This window comes from Atractosteus spatula, chromosome 15 (genome assembly GCF_055471065.1).
Source record: "Atractosteus spatula isolate fAtrSpa1 chromosome 15, fAtrSpa1.hap1, whole genome shotgun sequence".
Lineage (NCBI taxonomy): Eukaryota > Metazoa > Chordata > Actinopteri > Semionotiformes > Lepisosteidae > Atractosteus > Atractosteus spatula.
In genome coordinates, this window is record NC_142720.1 from 17,430,618 (window position 1) to 17,443,939 (window position 13,322).

General features: G+C 42.1%; 1 protein-coding gene across 2 annotated transcripts in view; it reads left to right on the plus strand.

Moving 5' to 3' along the window:
* lrpprc (leucine-rich pentatricopeptide repeat containing) overlaps window positions 1-13,322 on the plus strand; it is a 68,359-nt gene that overhangs the window by 29,690 nt on the left and 25,347 nt on the right. For both annotated transcript variants that reach the window (XM_088933767.1, XM_088933766.1), the window contains exons 23-25: window positions 3,096-3,303; window positions 8,343-8,467; window positions 9,789-9,895. In XM_088933767.1, the coding sequence (XP_088789893.1) occupies window positions 3,096-3,303; window positions 8,343-8,467; window positions 9,789-9,895 (440 nt within the window). The remainder of the gene's footprint in view (window positions 1-3,095; window positions 3,304-8,342; window positions 8,468-9,788; window positions 9,896-13,322) is intronic.

Sequence of the window (13,322 nt, forward strand, 5' to 3'; positions counted from 1 at the left end):
TGGGTACAAGTGTAGAATGAGAGCATGGGCTCTCTCAGAGGGCTGGATTTTTACAGGTATACTGGTGATAATCTGGCACTTGTGGTTGCCTGGTCCAGGGTGAATTGAATATATATTATTCTATATATACTGTTTTTGTGACGTTTATGTCTCTCTCTATATATATGGAACTTAGCCATTTTCATATGTGTTTCATATGACTGTAAAAAATTGAGAGCCCATAAGCTGTAACAATCTTTTTGAAGATGTGACACTGTGCCTCATCCTGTACAACATTAATGAAGAGGCTCTGCATGGTTCATCTTACTTGTTAGGAAGTATGCATCTCAGATGGTGCTCTTGGCCAGTCCACCATGGCTTTCTGTACTGAATCCAAAAAAGGTTCTCACTCATGTCGCGGTTAGCCATGGTAATTTACTGTCAGTTCAGTTTTTATTTACTTACTGTGTGCTGTAACAATCTGAATGCATTATGTTTAGAGAATAACACTGTTAGCTATCTGCAGAGCCAAAGTAAAGTGTTGTGTAAATGTTGCACTGAATGTCAGGAGGAAAAACGCTCTGTTATCATACTGTAAAGATTGTAAACTTCTGAAAAACACTTAGTCAATCCTTGCATGAACCTTTAAATGACATCTATGATTTTAATCCCTGCTGAGCAGATACTGTTATTATTCTTCATGTATTTCCATTTGGAAACTGACCTAAAGTGTTGCACTTTAAATACCATGTACATCAAATCAATGAATACATCATGTCCAGTGCCAACATCTAGTGCTTTTTCCACAGCTCCATTTCTTTCTAGTCTCCTAAACAATTCATTTTTCTTTTTGACAGGTGAATCTAATATAGTATACAACTATGCAGTAGATATTGGGATTTGACAGTAGGTTGTCGTAGATGTCTGATTTATTATTTTTACATTTTTTCCAGCATTTCAGGGTATTTCAGTCATTTAAAAATGACTTATTTCTGCTGTTGTGTTATAAATGAAAAATTATTTATATTGGTTAAGGGATCCCAAAACCATACCAAATTGCAGGACACAACAAAAGGAAGCTCCTCAAACTGCAGCCTGACCAAGGCAATGCTCCTTGTCTCCTTTCTGTGCCAAGCCATTGAGGTGCTCTGGGATAGACCCTAGTTTGCATAACAGTCGTGGCTTCGGGAAGTGGGAGCAGAGAAGAGCAAATGGGCTTGGTTTTAAGATCTAGCAGCCAGCATTACAGACTGTTCACTAGGCATTATCCCAAATTGTTGATTATCTCTAGTTATTCCCCTTTCATCTGCATTCTTTTTCCCCCCCAGAGTACTTTAATAAGGAGAACTGTCTTTATTAATAATTCCTGTGATGTCTGTGTTATCCTAGTCTGTAGTGGAGAACATTTTTCTTGCTGAAGCTGTATTGAAGTTACTTTATACTTTATATGATGTGCATCAGAGTTTAGCGCCCTTGCAGCAGGTGGATTTTGAGGACTTAAAGTTTTCAGTGGTTTGCTTTTGCAGAAAGCACATGTTGCACATGTTCCGTGTACATTGTATATTGTCGTTCCCCGTATGAGGCAGCTTCAGCTCTTGTTTTAGGGAGCCTTGTAGTGACATGTTATGTGTGCATTCTTTGCTTTCAAATTATTTGTCAAGAGTTATAAAAGTGCACAATGGTGATGATGTGAAAGAAAATTAGCATGCCTCAGTGTTCCTGGAAAATTAAAACCTGGAAACGTTTCTGTCCTGAGGTGTTAGTCCCGTTCTTCCAGTGCTGCTCCAGGTAACTGAAGCATCGTTCTGATCTCCCTCTCCATCTCCATGAACCCATTTGTTGTAATTCCACTACTCTTTATCATCTCTTCAGATAAAACATGAAATGCTCTGCTTATTGGGAGAATATACACTTTTACTGAATACAGATAGACACCGGTTTTCCAAACTTATAATCCAGTCCCCAGAATGTTGCATAGTCTTACAAAACACAGGCCATCCATTTCACTTCTGATACAACTTGAAATTAATTGGAGTTTTTTTTCAGGCCTTTTAGAAGTTAAGAAACTGTTGTTGGCATATTTGCCGATCTGAAATGCCTGAACCTTGTGACGTATTGTCTTTTTCTTTAGAATGCATTAGGTTTTCTCCTCGTATTTCCAGTCTTATTCAGTGCTTCAGTATAATTGGCAGCCTTATAAATGGGATTCCATTTGAATACTTGAGCGCATGCACACAGACACTGCTTAGGACCGGGGCATTTTGCGCTGGCACAGCTTTGATAATTAGTATCGACGGTGCAAACAGACCCTATCGGTATCAGACCATTAGTGTGCCTCTAAATACACTGTAAACACATCTTAATTATCTGGCCCCATGACAAACCATCTGCCAGGGGAGACAATGGCGCTATGTGGCAGATGTGAGCTCCGGATGATAAAAGCCTCCATTTAGCTGGCTCCGAATCCCAGGGCCGGCGGCCGGGGCCACGGTGGGGCACGCTGGGCATACTCTGCCTACCTATAATTTGTAGTCGCAGTTGCAAAGAAATGATAAAACCATGCTATTGTGGGGCTCGGTAATTGTAGTCTCGTTTAGAAATGCAAGTAGTAATTAACTTGAAATTGGCATTATACGGTAGAATTTGCATTCCTGCTGGGTGTAAAATGCTGTTTTAATAGCAGTTTGTTTTCCCTACATGAAATTATCTAAGGGCCTTTTATGCCTCGCGTCCCCACCCCTGTCTCTTGTTCCTCTCTGTCACTTGGTCCCTCTTCCTCTGTTGCACTTGTCTTTCTCCCCTCCCTCTGCTGCAAAAGACATGGTGGAGGGCGATTTCTGTTTTGTGTTCAGGAACAAAACCAACTTTAACCTTAAAATCCTCCTGCTCCTCTCGCTGCCATCGTATTTGTCTTCTTGGGTGGGTAGGAGCCATAGGGCTTCATGTCACACTTGCTGGCCCTTTACATGGTGCGGGAAACAGCGGATGTGCAGGAGACTGAGGTCCAGTGATAAGCCAGGCAGATTTGGTTAACGTTAGTGACGCCCTGCGCTCTCTGCCACAGTGTCTGGCTCAGCGAGAGGTCTGATCTTGACGTCTGTCCTTTCCCGCTGCAGAGGCGGTGGACATCCTGCGGGAGATGAAGGAGAAGGAGGTGCCGGTGCAGGATGCCACCCTCAGCTCCTTCTTCCACATCCTCAACGGGGCAGCCATGCGGGGGGAGGAGGCAGCCATCAAGCGGCTGCAGGAAGCCATCTTCTCGCTAGGCCTCGCCAAGCCTTCTGCCAATCTCTGCTCCCCCCTCATCACCCTGTACCTCGAGAGGTGAGTGCGTGCAACGCGACCTTTCTGCCTGAATTTGTGTGATGGAGCAAAAGGGAGCTGGAAACTGTGGAGCTGGAGGCAGTTCTAGCTCGGTCCTGGGCCTTTGGGCTGGTAGAGAAAGGTGACACAGATTTCCTGCAGAAAGGTTAAAGCCTTTGAAGATACTCCCTTCAGGTCCAAGTTCTAGATCTACTCCATTTATATATAAACATTCACGGCTTTGCACTGCATTTAAAACACTTGTGATCCAGAGCATGCATTTATTCTGGCAATTGCTTATTGGGCACAACTACTTTGTTGTCATTTTTCCAGGACTAATTCTGGAGAAACGAGGGCCTGTTTTAGGAAATGGTTAGGAATCTTTGCATTAGCCTGTTCTGACAGTGCAAGGACCATCTGCCACAGTATTGCTGTCAGTCTGGGAAGTAATATGTTGGACGTGAGGTAGATAGTTTTGACGGAGAATCCCACCTGCCTTCAGACTTCTGGGACAACACCCTCTGACTGGAGCAACTTCTCTGTCTTGTAATGGCTGCAGCAGTCTTGTCCCCCCCTTCCTGTCCTTTAATTGCTGCTCATTATCTTTTGTTACTGATTTAGCGATGGGTATCAATGCTCACTAAAACGCAATATGCAAATGAAACAAAAACCCAGCCTCTTTAAGCTGGACCTTCACCTCCGTTCAGGTCTATTTGTGAGAACAGCTTTTAAGTAGATCATCTCATTTGCATGTTAATTATGTATTGAGCGCTAATTGCTGGATTTGAGACAACACGCAATAAGTTATTAGGGAAAGGGGTTTAACTCCTGGCCTCTGACTGGCTGATCCCCTCAGTGAGTTCTGCACTAGGGAGGTGCACTTTGAGAGACGGTTGCATTTATTAATTCGCTCACTCCTTGTGGGAGCTTTACTGAGTTTTTTAACTGTTTGAAAGGCTGTATCTTTTCTTGTTTTGGTGCTCCAACAGCCAGAGTTACCCACAGTCAAAATAAGTAATAAGTAATAATGACCTTCAGCTCCCTTGTGCATGCAAGCTGTACAGCTGCATCTGGTGACCAACATTTCTAATCATTCTGTTAATGTTAAGTCCAATAGAAATTAGACACATTAACAGTGTAATGCAGGGCACTGTGCTGCCGAAGAACTTATGTCCTTCACTTCATCAAGAACAAGTGTTATAAAACACAGCAAGACAATTTACTGTTATACATCATTATGTACTGTTCTGCAAACTCCACACAGCAATTGAAATCAAAGTATCAAAGTAGTTTATTTAAAGCAGCAGTGAAAAAGAAGAAAATTGCCTCAAGCTTAAGATCAACATTTTATCAACCCATAACCAACATATTGCCAAAACTCCTTACCTTTTTAGTAAAGTGATTTACTCAGAGAGACACCAATTGTGCTTGACGATACTGGGCTCCAATTTCCTCTTTAAAGATGTTGTAGACACCTAAAACTGCCCTTTCATTAACTTTACTTTCCCTTACTTATTCATCATGCTTAGATTTTTATGGGGACAAAGAAAATGTCACTTTGGTGATACCATCTCATCAGAATGTCATGCATAATGACTTAATGAGTACTGCTTACGAAGATTCACTGTGACAGTGAATGAGTTTTAGTGTTTTGAAATTAAGCAACAGATCAGCTTTGACTGAAACAGTATTGGCAATTATATTCTCCAGTCTAACAAGGCAAACAAAAGAAAGTGGCAGTAACTTATTTCTTTATCGAGAACTGCATGTAAAATAACGTTGACGCTGACACCAATCTAACTGGAGGTATCTGTCAAAAATTGCCATTGTTTGTATTTTTGTATTTTTAACATCAATGAGTAGTGTTACTTAAAACATTGAAGAAAAACTGGTTTCTGTATGAAAATGAATATAGCTGAATGTCTTTTTAAGTGGCATTCTAATTTGAATAGACTATCTCACACTACTTTGAATTGTTAATGATGGAACGGTTTTAGTCAAGACAAAATGAGTTTGATAACAGGAGCATATCAGGCACCAAGGTGATGGATTTGAACATTTTTTTTGCTTATGTAGATTTCTAAATCCATTTTTTGCTGGGTGTTAGGCTCTTTGCATGTTGGATCTGGTTTATCATTCTTCCTGTGAAAATTCATACTGAATGTATTAAAACTACATCAGAAATATTCAAAATATTCTAATAGTTGTCATAAAGAAGAAAACACAATGAAAACAAGATTAAAATTGAATAATTGTATTAACAGTTCTTTTCAAAGGAACAAAATTGCATACTCGTAATAGTTTTTTTTATTCCTTTTGTTCAAAAAGATACAATTATATTTAATTTATAAGAAACATCCCCTCTTCCATGTCTCCAACAGTCGCTCCTATAGATGCATCCTGTCTGTGGAGCACGAAAATCCAGCCCCTCCAAGTGCTTCCAGTCTTTAGCCTTTCTGGAGCTCTGGGTATCCCAGTGTAGCCCATTTGGCTTTTGTACAAAATGTTCATTTTATGTGCTTGTTCTGCTTTGGTTGTTTTAATGTTAAACACCCCTAAGAGTTACCAATATGTGTTCCTGATCTAAATATTAGTGTAAATTACTGACAAAATTGACCAGTTTGTGATTGGAAGTTTTTTGGGCTATTGAGTGCCAGCTCTTTGAAACCTTGACTTTTTCTTGAGGGGTGGGGTAGGTTTGATTTCCTTTGACTTTGTTTCCAAGTAAAAATGAAAATGCATTATTTGAAGGCAGTGTGTATACCTAGACACACATCGTTCATGCCTAGCTGCACAGCAGTACACTATAGTAGTCTTAAATAATATACAATACATTTTATCTGTTTTTCTGTGTTTTCATATTTACCTTCTCATGTGAGTTTTTGTGTTCAGCTACTCATAACATCTGCTTCCCTGGAGCGGTGCTGAACACACATACATGGAGCTGTAGGAAGTTGTCTTCCAAGCAGATGATCAGTTGCTAATGTCGTTTTAAAACTGGTCCGATCTCATTGGAATTGGTTGATTGTACATTTATAGATGCAAGGTGTAATAGGAAATATATATGCTTTTACTTTTCTTCTAACAATTACACACTTTAACATTAGATGCAGGTTACAGAACAATGTGCAAGGGCCCTTAACCTGTTGTTGTCATTGTCCTTGTCAGCATTTTCAGCACTAAAACTGTTGAAGAGGTGTTGAACTGCCTGACTCTTTCAGTAGTTTTCGTTTTAATGTCATCAGTACTGCGGTGCATAACCATTTCACCTGCCCGATGAATGCAGCACGGTGATCAGGTCTTCTTTTTTTTGTCAGGGATCACTGGGTTATAATTAAGCTGCTTTCACGGCTGTTTCTTTTTCAAGTATGATTGATATAATGACAGTTTCCGTATGCCTGTCCCAGGCAGCTGACACTGTTCTGCGGTCTTCAGCGTCCATTTTCTCTCTCTCTGTCAGAGGATGCAGATAAGGCTGGTAATGTAAATGTGGCATTTTCTCTTGAACAAAAGGAAACTGGGGAAATGAGCTATCTTGTCTAATCATTCAGTTTTCTTAACAGAGAATACTTGCAGCTTTTCGACTTAATTGGCTGGAAAGTACTTGACAAGTGAAGTCGGTGACGTTCGCAGACCGTGTTTGAGTAAATGTTAATGCAAGTGACAGCTAAATTGTACCTAGAGAAATTATGAAGCCTTCAACATGGTTAATTCTTGGTGGTGGTTCTGGGGGGGGGGGTAGTTGTAATTGCAATACTAGCTTCTTGTCCGATGCTTGTGAGGGCTGATGGGAGTTCTTAAGTGCAGCAGTGGGATGGGGGGTCATTGTTGAGGTGACCGAAAAACGCTTCTCCCTCTGTGGAATAAGTTTGATTTTCTTTTTCCTTCCCTGTTCAGTTGTGAACACGGCCTTCTTTTCATTTGCTTGCTTGTTTCTCTACACAATCCCCCCCCTTCCCACATCCCCAACTCACAAAACCTCGCCACTGTGCCACCTACGCCTCTTTCTCTCCCTCCCTCCCCCAGCATTTCCAGTCTTAAAAGGGCTTTTCAATCAGTAAGCCGTTAGGTGAATAGCCACTCGACTTCAGCTTGATGCATAATGTTGGTGCACTTCATTTCAATTAAAACCAATCGCAAGAGAGCTGTGTTTGTGTAGTAAACTTAATCGTTTTTGCTAATTTTTTCCCCCATACATAGTTCCTATATGAAATGGAACGTGGTATGTAGGAAGGGTCAGGATGATGTTTTTGTTAGAATTTCATTGCCGTTTGTCGCTGCTGGGACTGCAGTCCACTAGCAAAACTAAGTGCAATGCTTTAGGCGATGTGGTGTTTTTTTTCTACAGAAGTGAAATTCATCTTGAATCCCAGCTATGACCTGTCTGCTTTGACCTTTTGTGTGATTGGCACTGTAATTACCCAATCACAGGACTGACACTTCTTTCAACCTCTCCCTGCTTCCCCAGTCACAATAGAGAGATCGGAGTAGTGTTTTATTCCTTTTGTCTCCCCCATCACCTTGTCATCGTATTATGAGAGCTGCGCGGAGGGAAGTGCGTATTTAAGTTCCTAATTCTGTTGCCATATTCAGCCAAATTGCGCAGCTGGGGATCTGGAGTAAATGAGGGCAATCTGGGAGTCAACACACTGAGATTCAGACATGCACTTTTACAGACTGTGTGTTAATAGGAAAGAATTGACATTCATATTATTTTAACTTTCAATAAGTAAAAGAAACTGAACATGTTTTTTTCTTAAGCCTTTTCAGATTAAGACATTTCCTGCAGCGTCATGTGTACGTATTATACAATATAGTTCATGCTTGCTCATTTTATATTGCTGCTCTAATGTTAATCTAAGCGTCTTACATTTTAAGATGCCGTAACCAGTCATCTTTTCTAATGTTGTTAGGTAATTCAATGAATGCCTCTGGCATCTCCCTACGTTTTGTCGGGAGTTCCACCTTTTGCTCTTATCACTTTCTAACATCGGTAGGGAATTGAAGTCTTTATCTCTATAGTCATTTTTATAATGCGTTTGTCTTCGCAATGTCTGCAGGGATGACCTTTCATCTGCATTGGATGCTGCAATGGACTGCCACAGGCACTATGGCCAGATGCCTCGCTTTCATGATGTGTTGTGTGGGCTGATAGAGAAAGGTGACACAGATCTCCTGCAGAAAGGTGAGTATGAACTAACCACAGTAGCCCCTTGCTCTGTGAGCTTTTATAGGCTTCTCTCAAGATCACCCATTCACAAAACCTAATGTCCTCCAGCCATGTCACCTTCGTTCTCTTCAGAAATCTCAACCAGGTTTACCATAGATTCGCGACTGGCGACTTAATACCTAGTAAGAGGAAAGGAACAGCTAGCCCTGCATACTGCCATCTCTGTCACTTTGACTCATGAGCTCACCACTGGTCAGGACAAATGGAGAAATTCTATGCAAAAAGCAGCTGGAAATGTAAACACGGGTAGAAATATAGGTTGCATTAAAATGATATCAATCCTAGGGTTGATGCAGATTGTTGTATGTACATACGTTTGAAATGCATGACACGATATTTGCAGTGGAAAGACTGGATCAAAAGACAAAATAAAACAAATTCGACTGTAATAGCATAAAGGAGCAGCTTGTTCTGTTGTCCCTGCATTTCAGAACTGTCTGCTAGATTATCATAAGCACTGTAGCTGTTTGCTTTCAAGCTCTGACCTTAAAAGGGTCGAGTGCTTTGTGTAGCTTATCTAAGTGGCTGTGGTACTGAGGAGAGAGTGCAGTCCTGTGCCCAAGGTCCAGTTTGATACTCCACTGAATCCTGCCCTGTGCCTCTACCCACTTCATCAGTGGAGTTGAGCCCCCCCTACACCTCCTTCCCTTCACCGTCTCATTCTCACTGAGCGGCCGAGGGCCATTAACACCGCCACCGGGGCAGGATCAACGCCAGCGGCTCCATGGCATGGAATATTCCGATACGGAACATAGACTTTAGCAGGTTTAAAAAAAAATAGTAAAAGCACGCGGTGAGGTTGTGTTTGTGGGATTGTAGTGTTCTTTCAGTCCAATCCAGACTCCCGTTTTTTTTTTTATGAAAGGAAAAATGCATGTGCTGATATTGCTAATATTGCGGATCTTCGAGTTCTGTCTTAACATCCCCCCCCTAAACATACAGATTAGCCTGAAGGGTCACTATAGTTTCGTTCTTTCTTATACCCCAACACATTTGCTTTATCCGACATGATGTTTGTCGGATGTTGCACTTGTCATCAGCGCTGACGGATGGAAATCGAAAATGTCCCTTGATTTCAACACGGCATTGGCATAAGTGAGCAAAACCTTAAGTGGCCGAGAGCGTAACGTCGACATGTGGGGAGTCTGCCCCCCAGTTGTGGGGGTTCAGTTAAAATGTCAGCTTAGCCGTTCAGAATTAAAATGAAAATCCCTTTAAAAAGCGTGCTCGATCTGTGGTTTTCTTCTCGTTGTGTCCCTGTGGCTCCCGCGTGCAGCGATGGATTTTGTGAGCCAGGAGCGGGGCGAGATGACAATGCTGTACGACCTCTTCTTCGCCTTCCTGCAGACTGGGAAATACAAGGAGGCGCGCAAAATCATCGAGGTGGGATTTCTGCTATTGTGCCCGATGCACATAGCTATTTAAATCCTTAATTAGATTGCTGTAATAATTTTGACTTTAAATTAGATTTAGACTAAATCCTAACTAATGCAATTCATGCAACACAATGGGCCCAGGGAGAAAGAACGGGGGGCTGGAAGGAGGGGGATCAGCAGTTAGGTACTGCCTGGCCACCGGTAGTGAAGAGTGGGGCCTTTATTCTCCTCTTATATAATTAATAGTTGGAGCCCAGTTTTTCTCCTTATTGAATTCCCATTCTTTGCTCTGCTCCCAGGTTAAGCAGCTGTTACAGAACACATTTTTTATTTGCATATTAAATCTACAGATTGCATTTTTGTGTGTGTGGTGGGGGTGAATTAAGCTAGCATTCCTCTGTGTTCCTTCCTGCAGCGGTGTTAATCCTCTTTTCCTGGGAGTCTTTTATTGTGGCCTCTTCTTGGGATGATGGGATGGAGGGGGCAGGGGGGGGGTAGCAGAATTGAATTCTGTCAAGCAGTCAAAGCTCAGGTTGTTTACAAGGCTGCTTGTCAGGCAAATCAGCTAAACAAGCACTGTCTGCCCCTGTACTGCATAAAACTATATTAAACCAGGCTGTTCTTGCCTTTAATATCCTAAGCAGCTTAGCAGATTGCTTTAGGTGACAACGTTACCCCTTGAGGATTAGTATAGTTTATCTACCCTTGATTAAGATTTTTTTATTTGTTAATATTGATAAGAAGTCAAGAAGGGCTCGAGTGTCCTGACCCTTTGCACATACTATTCTTAATGTGCGTTGTCCTCGGGCTTGGCCTGTTTGCCCCTTTTTTAAGTGAGGAGCTTAAAACAGACTACTAAAATGACCAACAAGCCCCCAAGTGGATATTACTGGACATGGAAAAAATAATCACTTCCAGGGGGAAGGCAGCTTTGAGACGAGAGAGAAAGTCGGAGATGAAAGTGGAAACAGCTCACTTCTCACCTGCCAGTGCCGGTGGTCTGAGAGAACTGTATGCATGCAGCCTATGGTCGCTGCTGGAAGTGGTGTTAGTGGTACCATTGGGCGGCGCCCACCCTGCGGTCTGTGTGGGTCCTAATGCCCCGGTATAGTGACAGGGACACTATACTGTAGTGGGCGCTGTCTTTCGGATGAGACGTTAAACCGAGGTCCTGACTCCCAGCGGTCTTTAAAGATCCCCGGGCATTTCTCGATAAGAGTAGGGAGTGTCTTGGTGTCTGGGGCCAAATTCCCCCTCCCTCAGCCTTTACCGTGGCCTCCAAATTGTCCCCATGTAAGATTGGCTTGCACTTGCCCTGCGATGGACTGGCGCCCCGTCCAGGGTGTACCCTGCCTTGTGTTCGTTGCTTGCCGGGTAGGCTCCGGCTTCCTGTGTCTGAGCTGGAGATGGGAGTGCTCGTGAAGGATTGGGTCTTGACCACACAGCCATCTTTAAGACTGGGAGGCCTGTCCCATGACTTCAGAGGATGAGTCGGGGTACTCTATTGCTTGTAGTGTTAATGTTTAGTTGGTAATATCGGCATTGCTGTTCTTATTTATTGTAAGGTAGATTCATTTTAATATGAGAACAAAAGATTGGGAGGGAATTTCAACCAAACTTTCCCCTTTCTTGATTTCTTGAGATTAAATGGATGCTTTTCTGCTACGGCTACTGGTTGTAGTACACTATTAGAAAGTGCTAAGGATTATCTAATTATCATTCGGCAATGATAATTCAACAAGTAGTTGTTTAGCACTTGGGCACCCAGAGTATGAACAGTGAGAGACTACTTTGGAAACTTTGGTTCAGCAGGGAAGGTCTGAGTTGTCAGTGGGCGATATTGTTCGATAGCAAGCAAATGGGTTAAGGTGTGTTAAGGTTAACAACCCAAACTGAAAGCACTAGTGCCTGCAAATTCCAGATAAAATCTTCACTTAGGATTCACCAGTAATTTAAGTTTAACTGGTTTTGCCAGTTGGTCTTAAAATCATTACTAAGATCTGGTATATGGGACTGGCGCTAGAAGGACTCGTTCTCATGGCTGTGCTGAATCTCGCCCCTGCACTGCAGACTCCCTGCCCCAATTACAGAATGCAATCCTGCGCTGACACTTCATATTGCCACAAGGATTTTAAGATGCCAACAGCTGGTTCAGTTAAAACCCAAAGTGCAGGGTCGTATTAAGAGCTGTAGAATATAATGAAAACAGGCTTGAACAGCTCAAGCAGGGGAATGAGTCCTGGCTGCTGTCTGCTGTAAGGTTAATAGAAGCTTGTGTGGGGTAGGGTGCTTGGGGAGGCAGTAAAAGAGATGGACAGACGGTCTGTGGTTTGTTTTCCAGTGGCTGTGTGTCTTTTCCTGCTGGCTGGATTAGAATATTCTAGCCTATTTTATCACCCCCAACATCAGTGCAGCCCCCAGCTTTAACTGCTACTCTGTCTTTTCAGTGCTTAGTTCAAGTAGACAGTTTTTTTTCTTTGCACTTGTCAGTGAGCTATCAATCTCACCATCACACGCTGCTTCTCAAAATGCCCAACCCCGCTGGCTGCCCCTTCTCTCCCAGCAGATATTACGGAGTAGTCTCAGACCCTGAAGTGTTAATATAGAGGTCGGCACAATAGAGTTTTGACTCAGGGTCACAAATCCTTCAGAAAATGTGTCCATTTTAACTCGCTTATTCCTGCTTTAAAATAATTACCTCTTGGAAAAAGGAGAAGCACTTTTCTTTGTATGTCTGAAATTTTCATTAAATGTGGTTTTCTGAACTATCTTCCATAACCTTGTTTTTTTATTGCCTTCAGAATTATTTTCTTTAAAATTTTCATGGCTTTTCTTCTTTCCTGTCGGCTGTTTCTATATTGCAGTGCTCATAGACTTCTTATAATGTCAGGATCTATATCTCTTGCTGACCCTGGTCTTTTGCCCTCTTCTGCTTTTGTGTCAACAAGCTTTACAATTAGGCTAATTGTTCTCTTTCATTGAACAGCTTGCTTGATTAGACCTTTTTTTTTAACCTGTTTCTGTAGTCAGCTTGAAAAACATTCTCTGTTGTTGTTGCCAAGAAACTCAACTTGCTAGTGAAGAGACTGGACCCTTATTGCTGTCTGAACAACACTTAATTGGTGAGCAGTAATAATGTCCAGACAGAGGTGGGAGTGATTCTATATGAAACTCCCACAACAAGGGCTCTTTGTTCTGCAGATGTCCAGTTGCTTATATTCTTGATACCTGAATGAGGGGAATTTTGAAATCCATAAACTGGTATAGGGTTAATGGTAATTACTATTCCAACTTTTGAACTTTAGAGAACAATGTCCCTAAAAGGGTCTTCACAAGAACAAGCAAGTAGAGGTTAGGCTTCTTAAGCAATTTCTAATCAGAGCATTGTTGGAATAAAACAGAATTCCAGAGCTAAGGCTGAGCACTGCTGCTTT